Source organism: Narcine bancroftii, chromosome 9 (genome assembly GCF_036971445.1).
Source record: "Narcine bancroftii isolate sNarBan1 chromosome 9, sNarBan1.hap1, whole genome shotgun sequence".
NCBI classification, from domain to species: Eukaryota; Metazoa; Chordata; class Chondrichthyes; order Torpediniformes; family Narcinidae; genus Narcine; species Narcine bancroftii.
Window position 1 is genome coordinate 40,267,998 of NC_091477.1, and position 17,674 is coordinate 40,285,671.

The 17,674-nt window shown below is 42.8% G+C and overlaps 1 protein-coding gene and 1 long non-coding RNA gene across 7 annotated transcripts in view; one reads left to right on the forward strand and one right to left on the reverse strand.

Moving 5' to 3' along the window:
• Nucleotides 1-649: 649 nt before the first annotated feature.
• On the reverse strand, nucleotides 650-7,552 carry LOC138743458 (uncharacterized). 2 transcript variants are annotated; one of them, XR_011344908.1, is made up of 3 exons: nucleotides 6,961-7,552; nucleotides 5,938-6,025; nucleotides 650-1,332 (listed from the first exon to the last, which is right to left on the reverse strand). It is a non-coding gene; the product is annotated as an uncharacterized lncRNA (long non-coding RNA). The 2 variants fall into 2 exon arrangements; XR_011344909.1 differs by having other exon boundaries at nucleotides 7,355-7,551.
• The window catches only part of ccnjl (cyclin J-like), a 63,891-nt gene continuing 53,151 nt past the window's right edge, over nucleotides 6,935-17,674 (forward strand). For 2 of the 5 annotated variants that reach the window (XM_069898868.1, XM_069898871.1), the window contains exons 1-2: nucleotides 6,936-7,340; nucleotides 9,705-9,915. In XM_069898868.1, the coding sequence (XP_069754969.1) occupies nucleotides 7,263-7,340; nucleotides 9,705-9,915 (289 nt within the window). In that variant the 5' untranslated portion in view covers nucleotides 6,936-7,262. Of the gene's footprint in view, nucleotides 7,341-7,369; nucleotides 7,735-8,111; nucleotides 8,204-9,704; nucleotides 9,916-17,674 lie in introns of those variants that run through there. The other 3 variants (XM_069898869.1, XM_069898870.1, XM_069898872.1) reach the window with 3 other exon arrangements.

The following is a 17,674-nucleotide window of genomic DNA, read 5'->3' on the forward strand; positions in this document are numbered from 1 at the left end:
TCCCATGCCTTTTGTATTTGGGGCTGCGGACTCATTGAACATATGTGAACTGCTAAATTCAAGATTTGAGCTCCTATGTGGAAAAACACGCAGCAAATATCCCCTTGTGCTCAATATAGCATCGTGGGATAGATAAGCATTCGGACTTGTCAGCCACAAACGAGCCTGCAGCTGACGTGGACATTTACCCCATCCGTAAATCTTCGTCCGCGAAGCCAAGCCAAAGACACAATACTCACAAAATGAACAGCCATCCCTCATGGCATTGGGTGTGGAAGACAAATACACTTATGGTAGGTTGATCAATTTGTATTATAAAAGTGTCCAAATTTATGGCATACTGCTTTGTATCTGGTTTCTAGCTACTTCCTCCCTGAATTGAAATCTTGACTTTTTTGCTCTTACTTTGGCAGTACTATATTTTATTAAAATGGATTATGATGCATGTGTAGGAGGCTATTTAATTGATGAGACAGACATTGGATTCATTTGTGTATGTTATGGCATTGGGTCTGTTTTTTTTTGCATTGGAGATCTGTAGTTGGGATCTTAAGATTACAGGTAATATCCATGTAGATAACCAGTTGACATTGTTGTGTGAGGGCTTAAACGTATTGAAACATGAAATAAAAGACATCATTTATTTGGGAAGTAACATTTTATTTGTTATTATTAACACAATAATAATATGCAAAGCTAAGGACAGCAAGTAATATGGGAAAAAAATAAACTTAAAATGAAACACACTGAATTTAATAGGGTCATTTTGCCCATTTAATAAATCATTGTTTCAAAGAGAATTTATTAGTGAATGCAGGAGTCAATAGCAATGTCCAATTTCCATAGAATCAAAGGAATAGGGACAGGAGTATGTCATTTGGGGCTGCTCCACTATGTAAGGTTATGGCTGATCCAACCTTCTGCAAATCCTGCTCTCCAGTACCTTTCATTTCCCTTACTGATTATCCTTCAGTTTTAATCAGAGGAATGGTGGATCATTACATTGATATAAGATGGTGAAAGAATCATGTTTGAAATATCAATGAATTAAGGATTATAAGGAATGTTGAGGTCAGCCATGACATACTGAATTATGGCACAGGTTTGAGGCAGGTCTTGACAAAGGCTCCCGACCCAAAATCTAACTATCCATTTCTCTTTGTGACTGGTGCCTGACTTGCTGAGTCCCTGCAGTTCCTGATGCAGTTCAACCTGCTAAGTTCCTCCAACAGCCTGTGCTTGGCTTCAGATTCGAACATCTGCAGTCTTTTGTGTGCTCTCGGTTTCTTGTAATTTCTTATCTATTTCCACCTCAGGTCGCTGACAATAAAGCTGAAGAAAGAAAGAAAACAATGTACTGCACTGTCATTGATCCCTTTGAAGGAAAATCCTCAATGTACTTAGGTGTGCCTTGAGATATAGTTCGTTGACTTTATCCACTTTGCCAACTTCCACCCCGAGCTCAATTCACTCAGTCCACTCCTAGCAACATTCTCTCCTTTCTTGATCTCTGTTTTCATCTTGGGAGACAAACTGTCAACCGACGCTTTCTATAAATCCACAAACTCCCACAGCTTCTTTGTCTACATCTCAGCACATCATGTCCCTTGGTAGAATGCCATTCCTTTCTCACAATTCCTCAGTCTCCATAACATCTGATTCAAGGTAGAGGCCTTCCATGCAGATGTCTGAGATAACCACCTTCTTCAAAAACATAGCTTCCCCTCCTCTACCATCAACTAAGCCCTCAACCATATATTCTCCAATAACCGCACATCTGCCCTGGCCCCCTTTGCTCCCATGCTTGACAAGGACAGGATTCCATTTGTCTTCTCCTATAACCCCATTAACCTTCACATTCAATGTGTCATTCTCTGCAATTTCTGCCACCCACTACCAGACACATCTCCTCTTCTGCTGCTTCATCTTTGGCAGGGATCACTCTCTCTGTGACTCCCTCAGCCACTCTTCCCTTCCCACCAATTGTCCCCTTGATACTGTGACTGCACCTCCTCCCTCACCACCATCCAGGGACCTACACAATCCTTCCAAGTGAAGCAACACTTCACTTGTGAATCTGCAGGGGTCATCTACTGCTCTGTGCTCTGGCCATCTAGTGCTCTGGTTGTCATCTCCTCTACAATGGAGAGACTGGATACAGATTGGGAGATCACTTTGTTGAGAACCTCAGCTCTGTCTTCCTCAATAGCGGGCACCTCCCAGTGGCAACCTATTTCAGTTCCTGCCTCATTTCCATGTCTATCCATGGTCTTGTGCATTGCCAGACTGAGACCATTTGAAAATTAGAGAAACAATATCTCATGTTCTGTCTGGGGATCTTCCACCAAATGGCATTAACATAGATATGACCGGTTTCCATTAGCTCCTCCCACCCATCTTTCCCTATTTCTTCTTTCCTCTACCTCTCTCTTTCCTTTTCCCTCTGCATCTGTTTCTACAGCTCTGCATTCACAGAGGCAGTCCCTCCACCAATCAATTTCAGATTTTATTTATTTATTTATTTTTAGACATACAGCTCAGTAACAGGCCCTTTTTGGCCCACGAGTCCATGCTGCCCAATTTACATCCTATTAACCTAAACCCCCATTACATTTTCTGGAGAAAACCCCAGAGAACGTCCAAAATAGATGAATGACCTGGTCAGATAGATCGCTTTTGTCGTCCCAACTGAGCCACTTTGCCAATGCTCCTTCTGTTTGTTTGTCACCAGCCAGCCCATAATATAGTCAACACCTGGGCTTTCAGGGCTGAGGTTGTGAAAAGCCATCTTCTAAGTCAATCTGCCACTAGTCTCTCTAGGTACCACTAAGAGGGAAGTTCAGGACAACTGAAAACACACTTTGATTTATCATTGAACATTATTATATATACCAAACTGAGTAGCTTTTCTTATCGATCACGTGAAGACACAAAGGACTGTGACACGATTAGGTTTGCAGTATACACATTTAGCAGCTGACATCAAAGTGGCAGATGTTTAAAGATCTAACCTACCTCTGGCAGCAAGTTGGCTGCCAGATTTGGCACCAGATTAAAAAAAAATTAAAAGTGTGCAAGAAGCAGCAAAAAGAGCCAAAAAATGCCAAACAGCACTTTCTACTGCCGACTGATTTGAGAAAGCCCCAAATTTCTGCTGTTTGGTGCCTTCTGGCAACCCTCACACAATCTTTACAATTTCTTGTTCTCAAAACCTCAGCAGAGAGAGAAAGGTAGATGGTGGTTATAGTTGTGAGGCCCAATATTCACGAAGGGCTGATAGCAGGCACAGCAGCAATGAAGTGAATTGGTGTCCAAGAGGTGAGTGGCCAATAACAAGCTGAGTGAAATTTGATATTCACTGGGGAAAATTCCCAATGAACAAAGCAGCATAGAATGAAGATTTTTGTACCAAGGGATACTTGACCCTGGGTTGTTACACTAAAACATCATTTAATAGGAGAGGAATATTAAAGAGTCTGCCAGCCATGCTGGCAGGAGAGAAATGATCTGCAAAACAAAAATGAGAGCATGAACAATGTATCTGATCCCAGAGACTGCAATAGATATTTTAATGTTGATCAGAATTGACAATCGTGCATCTGTGAATGGTGATCCATACACTAACCACATTCTCTGATTTCTTGGTTAGACTGTGCTATTGTGTTCTGTCACATAAAAAGCATGTGCAGACAAGCTCTGACAAGCAGCTCAGTGCTGTCATCTTCACAGGGTACCGAAGAACAATAGAAAGAGGTCATCACCTGAGTAGCTTGATCACATCTTATTCATTACAGTGAGGTGCTGGTTATGCAGGTCATGAAGTTATTACAAGCAAGACCTCAGGCACTTGAATCACCACTGGTGATATGGAGTATCTGCCAGTTGAGTTGTGCTGCTGTTGGCACTGAACAGCTTTATTCTGGCCAGTATCACATTCAACGATTAAAGTAACTTCAGCAAATTACCGATGAAATTAATTTTTTTGAAAAACAGAAGGCTGCATATAAGCAGCAAGCAATCTGCTGGAGAAACTCAGTGGGTCAAGCAGCATCAATGGGAGAAGAAGAATTGTCAACAATTTGGGCCAGAATCCTTTATCAGGACTTAAGAGTTGTAAGGTAAAACATCATGAGATGGGAATGTGTAGGGAGTTACCCTGTACAGGGCTGTAACAAGAAGGGGAGGTGTCCTTGTACTCCTGTTAGGTAAAACATCATGAGATGGGAATGTACAGGGCTGTAACAAGATGTGAATGCATCCTTGTACTTACAAGATAAGAGAGACATTGATGGATTGAGAGGCAGGAAGCTAGAAGGGAAAGGATAGCAACAGTTTTAGTCATTGGACAAGTAATGATATGATGATGTTCTAAGCACATATCCAAGGGTATAAAAAATCACCATTTTGCTGATAACGGCAGAATGCATTCTCCGACTAACATGGTTAGTCGCAAGTGTTACAATCCGGTAATAAAGAACAAAGAACCCTGATTTCGACTCAGTCTGGTGTTTGTCTCACTCATTCATGAACAAAGCAGACCTAACAGAGTGTAGAGGAGAAATCTCTCTGCACTTGGTTGAGAATTGAAATTGCTCCACCTGGCTGATGCCTGCCTTGCTAAGTGCCCCCTGCTTTTTCTGATTTTACTTTGTTCCAGCACATTTCTCATCTGTGATCCTCTCCTTGGCATTTGGTTCCATCTCTTCCCTGAATTTCTTTCTTTGGCTTGGCTTCGCGGACAAAGATTTATGGAGGGGGTAAATGTCCACATCAGCTGCAGGCTCGTTTGTGGCTGATAAGTCCGATTGCGGGACAGGCAGACACGGTTGCAGCGGTTGCAGGGGAAAATTGGTTGGTTGGGGTTGGGTGTTGGGTTTTTCCTCCTTTGCCTTTCTTCTAGTAAAACACAAAAATCTATAAACACCATGGTTGAGAAACTCAGCTGGACAAACAGTGTACGTATATAGCAAAAGTGAAAATACATAACCGACATCTTGGGTTACAATATACCTTGATAAAGGGCTGAAGCCCAAAATGTTGGTTATGTATTTTTACCTTTGCCATCAATAATCACAAAAGATTGATGTTGTGAAACTGATAGGCTTTTCTAGATTGGAACAGCCATCAACCTCATTGATCAAGGCAGAGTGAAATGGGAAGCATGCAAGGGACTATGGGTAGGATCGGTCTTGGGAGGTGTGTCATAGCATAACAGTGGTTTACCACAAGGACACTGTTTGACCTGCTGAGTTTCTCTAGCATTGTATTTTTACTGCTTTGTCCATAGCCACCGGGGGTCCTCTTTCATGAGCGACGAGCTGGGCCAGTACCTGCTGGCCAGAGGCATTGCCACAAACAGGACGGCCAGCTACACCCTGTAGAGCTCGTCGAAAGAACCAAAGACTTGTTGATCCAAACCAAGGCTTTTATTAGCAAAAGACCGGAGCTCTTCACAGGTGGCCGACCAGTCTGGAATGATCCGTCCTGGCTAGGGACACAACCCTTTAAGGCCCAGACAATAGGTGTGGCTTAGCTCTCAGCCAATTGCTGTAAGCACAGTCTAGATACAGTAACTATATACACTATGTACATTGGTGATAGATCTGTACTATCACACACCCCTCCGTGGCAACGGGCAAGTGGAAAGGGAAAGCCTTTCAATCCATACCCCCCTCACCCCTAACCACCCATGATGCACCAGGGCCATGGCACATCACCTCACCCCCAACAGAGGACACGCGAGACTCGGTGCCGCATACCCACCAGCCCAACGCCGATGATGGCACACAGGTGCCCCAGTCTGCCCAAGTCCTTGCCACTGCGCCACAATTGCAGCCCAAATTATGACGGTCACAGTGAAAAACAAATCTACCTGATAGACTTAATTTGCAACAGTATCAACATCTCTGAACTCTTTAAAAAAAACATGGGGCATACCCATCTCTTCCCACAGACTCCAGAATGTTCCACAGCTCTTTGCTCAGGCAGAACAGTCGAGCAGCATGGATGTGCTTTAGTTCTAAAGCTAATAAAAGCCTATCAGTTAGTTCGTGCAGTCTTTTGGAGTTATTGACCTCAACCACTGGTCCCGCCATCTTTTTCCAGACTCTCCTATCCCGGCTCCGGCCCTTCCCCTCCTCCACCCCAACCCCTACTCTGGCCCCGCCCACGCTCCGTCCCTCCCCCTACTCTGGCCCCGCCCACGCTCCGTCCCTCCCCCTACTCTGGCCCCGCCCACGTTCCGTCCCTCCCCCTACTCTGGCCCCGCCCACGTTCCGTCCCTCCCCCTACTCTGGCCCCGCCCACGCTCCGTCCCTCCCCCTACTCTGGCCCCGCCCACGCTCCGTCCCTCCCCCTACTCTGGCCCCGCCCACGTTCCGTCCCTCCCCCTACTCTGGCCCCGCCCACGCTCCGTCCCTCCCCCTACTCTGGCCCCGCCCACGCTCCGTCCCTCCCCCTACTCTGGCCCCGCCCACGTTCCGCCCCTCCCCTATGGCCCCGCCCACGCTCCGTCCCACCCCCTACTCTGGCCCCGCCCACGTTCCGTCCCTCTCCCTACTCTGGCCCCGTCCACGCTCCGTCCCTCCCCCTACTCTGGCCCCGCCCACGTTCCGCCCCTCTCCCTACTCTGGCCCCGCCCACGCTCCGTCCCTCCCCCTACTCTGGCCCCGCCCACGCTCCGTCCCACCCCCTACTCTGGCCCCGCCCACGTTCCGTCCCTCTCCCTACTCTGGCCCCGTCCACGCTCCGTCCCTCCCCCTACTCTGGCCCCGCCCACGTTCCGGCCCTCCCCCTACTCTGTCCCCGCCCACGCTCCGTCCCTCCCCCCTACTCTGGCCCCGCCCACGTTCCGTCCCTCCCCCTACTCTGGCCCCGCCCACGTTCCGTCCGTCCCCCTATGGCCCCGCCCACGTTCCGTCCCTCCCCCCAACTCTGGCCCCACCCACGCTCTGGTCCCACCTTCTCTCTCTCTCTCTCTCCCTCTCCCTCTCCCTCTTGGCCCCGCCCCTCCAGCCGGGGATGGCAGGCGTGCTGTCGACGCATGCGCCGAGGATGCTTTCGGCGACCGGCCCGAGCTGTGGCGGCTTGCGCTTCGCTCGGAGCTGAGGTCCTGGGGGGGGGGGGGGTGGGGTTGTGTGTGGTGGCTGCTTCTTCCTGTGGCATCGGCTGCGGCCGCCGCTTGAAGGGGCGGATCCGATTGCCCCCCTCCGGCCGCCGGCGGATGCCCGTGCTCTCGTAGCGGGAAGGGCCTCTTTGTGTGGATGGGAAGGATGGAGCCGGAGGAGCAGTGGTGGAAGGGGCAGCTGGCGGGCGACATCCACCAGGCGCTGAGAGTCAAGGTCTGCGCGTTCACCTCGGGCGGGCGGGCGGGGTGGGTGAGGGGGGCTTGTTGGTGCGGTCCGTTATCATCGAACCGCCTGTCCGCCCGGCCCGGCCCGAGCCGTCGGTCCTCACGGCCCCTTTTGTTCGGTGCGAAGGGTCTGGAAAAGTTGGGGGAAAGTTACTCGAGCGAACGGAGTGGTCGATTGATTCATTGTTAACTGTTCCGCGTGGAACAATGTTGCCTGTTTAGAAGGAGCTCTTCGAAATATCAAATCATTCTAATGCCAGTTAGTTCCAGGCCTTTCAGGCTTTGAAACTTTTCCCGAGCCCGGTTCTCGCCCGTAAAACAGATTTGATCCCTTTGCCATCACTTAAAAAATCTAGTTTTAAAAGAAAAGTGGCATTTCAAAGGTGATGGTTGAGTCCGAATGAGACTCTAAAGTGATGCTCATGAGGGGGGGGGGGGGCAGATGTTGGGGGGGGGGGGGTCAACATTTTTATTTGATATCCTAATATAGGCTTTTTTTAAAAAAAAACGAGGACTTTCAGTGCCCTTCAAGTTCTTTGAAACTTCCAAAGAACTCCTGAGTCGGTTACTAGAAATCAGTCCATCACTATAATTTCAAGGTGAAGTAGTTTGAAAAAAAAACATGCATCCTTCCAAATCAGAATTGAATGGGAGAAATGAGAGTTTTTTTAAAAATACATTATTTCAATCCTTTATCAGTGACCTTATCTTTGTTTAATTGCAATATATTTCAACAATTCTTTATCTTTCGTGGTCCAAGTGATGTGTTTATGCCATCTGAATGTTTGAGCGGTTGGGATTAGGACTCAAGTTACTTCACTGAAGTCCCAATGCAAGGCTGAAATAAAAATGGTATGATCTCGGGCAAGGTTGCTTCAAACATTCGAAACATTATCTGCGATTGTTTCAGCACCAGGGTGCATTTTAATGTTGCAAACTATACGAATTAGGATTTTTGTGGCCACTGCAAATGAACATAATCACTGAACTATGTATGTATTCTGAAGGATTGTATTCTACTCCATGCTTGAAGTTGAGGCCTGCCTTAAATTATATTCAACTGTTCTGTTATTTTGAGATGTGGATAGATGCAGTGAAGTTCAATTTGAATACTCTCAGTTAATTCTTGGTTTTCAGAATTAAATAAATTCACTGAGAATTAACCCCTCAAATGCGGGTCCTGTGTCACTGTAGGTGGAATAACAGATAGGTTATGTAACCTACCAAGGGAGATGATGCTTGTTCCTTAAGGAATATCTGTTCTATTTTATCAAATGCCTTAGCTAGAAAATCTAGTGTTGACTTTCATGGGAAACTGTATGAAAAAGAAACCGGCATTGTGTGGATTTTTCAAAACCAAAATTAGAAAATAACTTTCAAACCAGGAAATTATTTTAAAAGTATCTAAAGCTATTCAAATTAACTGGTTGTAATTTTTGTTTTGGGCTGTATGGACTTTTCTGAATCTAAATTAATTTATGAACCGGACCATGTTTAATTTACTACAACTTTAATTTAGTGAAAACTTTGAAATTAGCCTTTTAAAAATGACCAGATTAAGTGGTTTGATTTTAAAAACTGAGTCGTATATATTGTACTTAATTTTTTTTCTGATTCAGCAAAAACGTTTGATTTTTCAGATCTTAATTTTCTAGAGTTGAAATTGTCATTTCCACCAGGAATTTCTGAGATTCCAATTTGGTTTTTGAATTCAGACCATGGGAAAAGTAAACTACGTGAAGCTGTTAAAACAACAAACACTAGTTTGGCACTCCTTTTTATCTCACCAGGAGCTCTAAATGGGTGATGGAAATTGAAGCGGGTGTCGAGGGAAAACAATTGGAAAGGGGTCAAATGACAATCATGGATTTTTTTTGTCCTATCGGGTGTCACTGTAACCAGTTCCACAGTTGTCTGAAATGTGACTTTTTATTTACCATAATGAGGGTCACCTGTAAGCTTCAAAGTTCTGGCTTCACCCAGCTCAGCATGCAGCTGTTCACTCATTGCCAAAAGTGCCATTTGACACAGGCTCTGAAAAGCTTGGAGCTTACTGGAGCGTGCCCTGGTACTCTGCTTGAGGGTGTGTGCATTGTTTCATGTTGAGATTTTACGGCCACAATGACACACCTCCCAATGACTGGCTATGCTTTGCAATCTTTTTTTCTCCTCCTTGACTAAATCCAATGTGGACAACTGTTCTGTACTTTTAAAAAAAAATTGTACTTTGTTGCTAAGCAGCCAGAACTTACTAGCAGGTGGTAAGCGAGAGCTTCGAGGTCTTCTTTCTGTGAAGACGTACACACTTGACGCAGTCTCTTCTTTTCCCTGCTCTTTTGCATTGTGTATATAGGAACTGAAGCTGCCTGTCTACAAGGCCCATTCACCACAGATTGGCTTGCGCCGCTATTTTGCTGACCTCCTTGCCATCCTGAGCAATCGCTACCAGCTATGCCCCACAGCACGACACCTCGCTGTTTATTTACTAGATCTCTTCATGGACCACTACGATGTGGCAGCAAAGCAACTTTATGTTATTGCCCTTTCTTGCCTCCTCCTTGCTAGTAAGTATGATTCTTTTCATTGGGCTGAGTTAAGATTAATTTTGAAAATTGAGTTCCTGGGTTTTGGTATCTGTTATTTTACAATGAAGTTGCAGATGAACTGTGCATTTGATCCAATGAATTGTCATTTTGTATTCATCCTGTTCCAAATTATTGCCAATTAATGTATGACATTGGAGCACTTAACTCATTTTCAGGGCAGTCAAGACAAACTTTTCTAACTTTCATAAAATTGAGGATCAATCTCCCAATTTTTCTGTGTTGTGATGAATGTGCTGTCAAAATTTTCTTTGAGAAATGGAATAATATCAGAAGTAGATGGTCAAAAATGCCTTTTCCCCTAATCTAGAGTGGCATGGAAGGATCTGGTGCTAATGCAGGCAAATGAGATTAGTGCAAATGGTTGATGTGGCCAAGCTGGGCATGTACTGTACTATTTCTGTACTGTACAGCTGATTCTAACTGATGCATTTCAGTTGTTGGGAATCATGTTTCTATGCTGTAATTGTTATCTGGTTATATGATGACATTGAACCTGTTGGATCATTATGAATGTATTAGCATTGCAGTCATCAGGCTCATTGCAATAGCTGCATTTTGCATCTATGCTGCTTGTCTGCTATTTTGGATGGAATTTTTAACCAGTGCACAGAAAGCTACGATTAATATAGGCAAAGCTGTACCCAGTCTACCGGAAATGTAAACATTTGAAATGTAGATAGGTAAATCTTAACTTCAGAGTATCAGGAGACCACTTGCCCTACTGCTTTGAAATTGAGTTAGTGGAGGTTTTTGTAATGTTCACGTCAGTTGCAAAAGCAATGATTGCTTTGATAGATTTTTAAAATTGAACTAAGTCAAAGAATTTAAAACAAAATCTGGTTTTATTGCAAGATATCATCACAGCCTGTTTCAAGCAATATTTGTGCCATGATTTGGGTAAAATTGCATAGAATCACTGGTGATTGGTGCAAGGAATTTTTGGAAATCTGACAAAATTTCATTTTGCTACTTGTGTAAAACTTTGTTTTGATAGAATCTGGGTTTGCTGTTTCATTAACACATAGACTATATTTTTATGAGTCGGCATTTAGAGACAGGTTATATAGACACTGCAGCAAATTGTTTCCTGACCTTTGTTAATGTCCCTTACACAGCTAGGGTGTGGACAAAGCTTTCCTAATTCAATATCCTTGGAACCCTTCTGTTGATGCTGTTAAAGCTTCCAACTTTAACTCTATCAGAAAGTTGTGGGTTAGAGCCATGATTCAGAATTTTAATTGAGCAATAACAGACTAATTGTGTAACATTTAGCACATGCTAAATTTTGAATGCAAGTCTGTCTCTTTAGGAGGACAGTGTGTTCCTTCTGATCGGGGGGGGGGGGGGGGGGGAAAAAGAAGGGGAGTTTATCTGGTATTTTAGCAATTATCTCAGCAATATTGCTCAAAACAGATTTTCAGATGATTTATCTCATTATTCTTGTTCCTTGCTGTGTATAAATTGGCCATTGCATTTTCCTTTGGATTAATGATTGTACTTAAAGTATGTAGACCATCCAACACTTTGAAATGTCATGATGGCATGAAAGATGCTACAGAAATGTAAAATGCTTGTTCTTTTGGTATTCTGAGAGTACCTAATCTGTTCAAATGGAAATGAAATGAGCATATTCTTGTAAGTCTCTTAAGGCCTTTTTATGGTGAAACTCTGCATTAAATAAAGCCTGCTCAAGTAAAAGACAATTTTACCTTTTATGGTGACAATCGACAATGCAGATCCTGCATTGCAATTATGGGAGCTGGCTTCCAGAGCTGAAAAAGGTGGGGGTGTGTGGAACAGTAGCGCTGCCCGCCACCATGATGTCAAATGTGTGCTTTCACAGATGGGTCTAGCATTGTGTATTTTTATTTTATTGACCTGCTGAGTTTCTCCAGCATACTCTATTGACCTGATGGCGATGTCATCAGCCCTCCCCTTTGCAGCAACGTTCAGCGGCATTCCTTTTATGGAGAGGGGGAGCAACTGCACTCTACCTTTAAGTGTACTCCACTAAGCAAATGGAAGCAGGAACATATTCCAGCAGTCCATCCACCTTCAAACCTTTTACGGAGATGTCTTTACATTTGCCTTTTTTCCTCTATAAAAGGGCCTTTAATTTACAAAATTTCAATGGATTGACTCAAAGATTCAGTCTGAAGTGTTAATCTATTGAGTGGCTTTTAACACTTTCGGTACTTTTTATTTTTAAGTTTAACATTTTTCAATGGCCTTCATACAGTCGAGTTGTAAAGATTTTCAGGATTGGGACGAGTGGGAGGGCGCAGAACAACGAAGTATTGTGGAAAACATTTTTTGTGAACTTCTGCTTTGATTAAAATTTGAAAGAAGGTATGAAATGGGTCATTGATAAATTAATAAGTTAAGACATCTCAAAAGATGATAGATTTCTTTAAATTGTACATTTAAATATTTATCTGTCTGGAAAAATGGAAAAGTCTTCTTTCTGCAATAAGAATAGATTGTTCTCTTGGCCTGTATAATTTAGTTGTATTTTTAATTGGGAAGTATTTGTTTAGAAAAAAATATTTAGAAGATTCATTTTGCTGAAGCATTCTTTGTTGTAAATCTGAGAAAATATGGGGGAGTGTTGAAGACTAGGCCCTTGCCCTTGTTTTCTGGAAATCTTTTGCTGTCATGTAAACTTGTAAAGCTAACTTTTAGTGCAAAATTTGAGTGACCAGAAAAGATTAAACTGGTTAGGCCTATACTCTTGAAACGAAGAAGAATGGCAGGAGACTTGATAGAGGTTTATAAAATTATGAAGGGTTTAGACAGTGTGGCTGTGAGTAGGGTGTAGATTGGGGGAGATAAATATGAGAGGTCATAGCTTTAGGTTGAAAGGGGAGAGGTATAAGGGGAACATTTGGGGAAAGTTTTTTCACTCAGTGGAATGAACTGCCATCTGATGTAGTGAATGTAGATTCAATCTTCAGTTTTAAAAATAAATTGGATAAATACATTGATAAGAGAGGTCTGGAGGGTTATGGAATGAGTGGAGGTCAGTAGGACTATCTAGTTTTATTGGTCGGCACAGACCAGAAGGATCAAATGGCCTGTTTTTCTGTGGTTATACATCACACATTTCCTTATTGCCATTGAGGCAAGCTTAATGAATTTAAATGTTTCTTTGTAATAATGCCCTTTGATCAACTCTTTTTATTGTCACAATTCTACTCAGTAGCAGAAAGGTCTCTCCAGCAGCAGATAACATGGGCTTAAAGCATTTTGTGGAAAAGGTCACTATCCCTTTGCTGTTAGCAGAGTTCTACTGTTTAATGTTGGGGGAAGAAAAGACTGCTTATATTCATTGAGTGCACTGACAGAAATTCTCAAAGGTAAAGAAAGGGATTGTCATCTTGCTGCTGCACAGACCCTGCCCTCCCCCCTTCAATCCCTCCCCCCTTCAATCCCTCCCCCCTTCAATCCCTCCCCCCTTCAATCCCTCCCCCCTTCAATCCCTCCCCCCTTCAATCCCTCCCCCCTTCAATCCCTCCCCCCTTCAATCCCTCCCCCCTTCAATCCCTCCCCCCTTCAATCCCTCCCCCCTTCAATCCCTCCCCCCTTCAATCCCTCCCCCCTTCAATCCCTCCCCCCTTCAATCCCTCCCCCCTTCAATCCCTCCCCCCTTCAATCCCTCCCCCCTTCAATCCCTCCCCCCTTCAATCCCTCCCCCCTTCAATCCCTCCCCCCTTCAATCCCTCCCCCCTTCAATCCCTCCCCCCTTCAATCCCTCCCCCCTTCAGCCATTCAACCCACATAAGCTTGCTTTGTAATTCACTTACACCAAGGTTAATCAGTACTTCAAGTAATTTACTTGTCTTTACCTGTCTTGAATCCATCATGCCTGCTTGTGAAGTAATCCTTGAGCCTTGTCTATGTAAACAGAAAAAGAGCCTCCAGATTTTAGTTGATACTCGAGGCATAATTTAAAGTTATTAGATTCCTTAGGCTAGAGCAAGTGTCTACTAATTGAAACTCTCACAATTTTAATGCCTCAGATCACCCCCTGAGCCTTTTAGGTCCAACAAAATGAAAAGCAATTTTTTAAAAGCTTGTATTATTTGGCTTCCTCAATGCTGTACATACTCCATCTCCAAGGCCAATGCTCTACGTACTCCATCTCCAAGGCCAATGCTCTACATACTCCATCTCCAAGGCCAATGCTCCACATACTCCATCTCCAAGGCCAATGCTCTACATACTCCATCTCCAAGGCCAATGCTCTACATACTCCATCTCCAAGGCCAATGTTGTACATACTCCATCTCCAAGGCCAATGTATCTTTCATGAATTGCAGATAAATTAAACTGTTTGAATTGCCTTTCCAGCTCTCCCACCAAGTATTTCTGAGGCACATTCTTTATTTAATGAAAACAAACAATACTGCCATTTTGCTTTTGACATTTTCCTTTTCATCTGTTGTAAAAGGGTGGAGTCAGAGAGGAAAGTGTGCTAGTAGTCCATTGAGGCCCTTCAAAGCTTACTCTCCCCTTCATCTATGTCCTCGAACTTTGAAATTATTTAATGATAAATGTCAGTAGATTTAGTGGTCATCTCAGTGAAGTTTGATCCCTTGACGCTGACCAGTATATCAAACCTTCAAACTGCATGGCAAGAACATATTGGAGGCAAGAGCTAAATTGGCAAAGGGTTATTATTGAGAATTGTTAGGAAATAATATTGCTGGCACTTGTATAATTTTTCCTTGAAGTATTGAATTAAAGAGTGGATTTGATTTGTTTTCTAGATTTGCAGTCTGACAATACCAGTTTTGCAGATGGAATGTGATCAAATCTTTTTCCAAACACCTGTGCCCAGAGGCATGTTTCTATAATTGTGTTTCTAGGAGCTTTCATCTCTACCTTTGCATGTATGCCTCACAGAGGGGATTTGTGTTGTTTGCCAGTCCATAAACCTAGGTGACTGAGCTGTGAGAAAGAGAATGCCTACAAAGGAATTAGATAAAGTGATGGATGAACTGGTAGTGGATGAATTGGAATGTGAGGAAAGGTGAGTTTAATTGTTGAGCTGAAAAGAATAGGAAGACAGCATGTGTTTAAAATTTGAGAAGCTAGTAAATGGTCAGATACTTGTACATGAAACACAGGAAATTTCATGGAGCTGCAGCATTAAATTAAAAGCAAATAATATGTTGGTCAATATTTCAAAGATGTAAAACAATAGAAGGTAGTTTTGTTGCAGTAATGCAGAGCTTTGGTGACACCACATGATGAGTATTCTGATGTTTTGATTGCTCTAACAAGAGGATGTACAGTGTCACTTCAGTATAAAGCAGGTGATGGGGACAACTTCAGTGGCTATTGTACCTCAGTACAAACAAGTGTAAGTAGCATTGAATTAACTCAGTCTTGGATATAATGCTTATGTTGTATCCAAAAACTGAGATAACAAGTTGTATCTCATTTGAGGTAGTACTTGCTTCAGTGTATATTCACTGCATTATTGGAAAGCATCTTTCTCCCTGTGGAACAATTAAATAGGATTGGTCTGGACTTTAGAACAATGAGTCATTATCTCACTGAAATGCAAATGTCTGGGAGGGATTGATAAAGTGGATCTTAAGAGGCTGCTTCCCCTGGCAGGAGGATTGAATTTTTTGCTCTTGATGTACAGTCGACTCTGCTAAGACATGTTACCTTGTGCATTAGAGATTAAATATGAGCACCCGCATGAACAGATGTAAACGATCCTATATTATTTTGAACAACTCAATAGCAACTCTTGATATTGCTCAATACTCGTCTCACAATCGACATCACACAACACAGAACAGTGGAATCTTCTGGTGTCTTAAATAGATCTTTCTAAAACATCAATAAAATCTGATGATCTCATTGCTGTTTGTGCAAACATTGACTGCTGCATTTCGCACATTACAGCAGTAATTCCTGAGATTGTACAAGGTGCTAAGTACATCTTTGCAAGAACAGAATGGAGTTGGCGCTTCAGCCCAGAAAAGTCACAGCTGATCATAAAGACTTGTTTATCTGGTTTCTGCATTCTCCTCTTGGTCTTGTTTGCATTTAGAAGTATATCTAAATTGTTATTGAAAACCTTTTAATGATTTGGCCTCTCAGCAGCCTTTTGTGGTAGAGTATTTCTGATGATTATTTTAGCCTCCAGCCCATTATCACAAGGAGAATTAACAATTGAAATTGAAATTTGAGCTTTTATGTAAAATATGAGTCCTCACTGGTCGGGTAAGACCACCTCGATCTGCTTTTCTACTATTCAGATTCTGGCAAATGTAAAAAAAGTGGTAAGATGCAATTCAATGATAGACCATTCTTCTATCCAGTTCATATCGGAGCTTGTGCCAACTTGAGCTCCCTTTACTGTTCTTCCTGATGCTCTTCCCTCATTCTTATCCGGCACTCATTAAATGCATCAATGCTATATTTCCTAATGCAAGCCCTGTGGTAATGAGCCAGTAGAAATAAATTTCATTTTAAATTTGATTTCTTCAGTGTAAAACTGACTTTTGCTTTCCCCACAAGTGCAAACATCTAAAAGCATTTAATTATTCCACAACAATCCATTATACTAAAGATGTGTGAGTCAATTAGTCAATTGGCCTATAATATGTAGGTGAGTGGTAGAATCTGGGGGGGGGGGGGGAATAATTGATGGGAATAGGAGAATAAATATATTAGAATAAATGTGTACTTGATGGTTAATGCAGATTCGGTAGGGCATAGATCCATTTTCATGTTGTGTGACACTTGGATGTATATAAATCTTTAAGCTAAAACTTGTGAAGGATTTTGCCTGGATAAGCATACTAGGTGTAAAGCAATTTTGATTTAAAACTGTCATTATTTGGAATGATCTCTGTATATTGTCATTGGGTACCTGTCTCCATGTGCTTGATTCTGATGCAGGATCCATTTGTCTGTCTGAGCCAACATGATGTAGCACTCCTTTTCTAGTTTACTGCTACAGTAGCCTTTTTATTTCTGCAGCCAGCAATTTACAAGTGAGCCTTGTTTATTGCTGTAGTATGAAGGTTTTAGTTAATTAAGCAATGACACCTTGCTGGATTTAAAGTTCTGCAAGAATTCAATGACCTCTTGTAATTCTGAAGCAGGCTTTTTGTGTGTTATTTGATTGATCGTGAATTAATTACATGCAAAGGTGTCACGACTGAAGTTGATCTTGCCATCAACTGACCTGCATCTTTCCATCCGAAATAACGAATTCCTATTTGAGAATAGGAGTGATGATTGTATATTCCCTTGGTTTATTTGCCTTGCAGATTCTGAAGCTTCTTCTACCATCTTATGTCCTGTTGTAAATAAGAGTCCTGGATATGCAGCATCAAAGCAGGCACTTCTACCCACCAAATTTGTAATGACCATCAACCACCTGTTGGCACTAATTCTGTTAATATATATTAAAAAAGACCTCTTCGTTTTCCCATCAAGTCCCCCAGATTCTACTGCTCACCTACACCTTCGAGGCAATTTACAGCAACCAATTAACTTGCCACAATGCATGCCTTTGTGATATAGGAAGAAAGAAGCAGCCATGGAAAATCCATGCAGCTACTAGGAGAATGTGCAAACTCTGGGCAGCACTTATCAGGATCAAACCAGATTCCAAAAGAACAACTCTACCCACTGTCCCACTGTGCTGTCGTGGAATTGTACCTGCAGTATTTGTTGCTCTATTGGA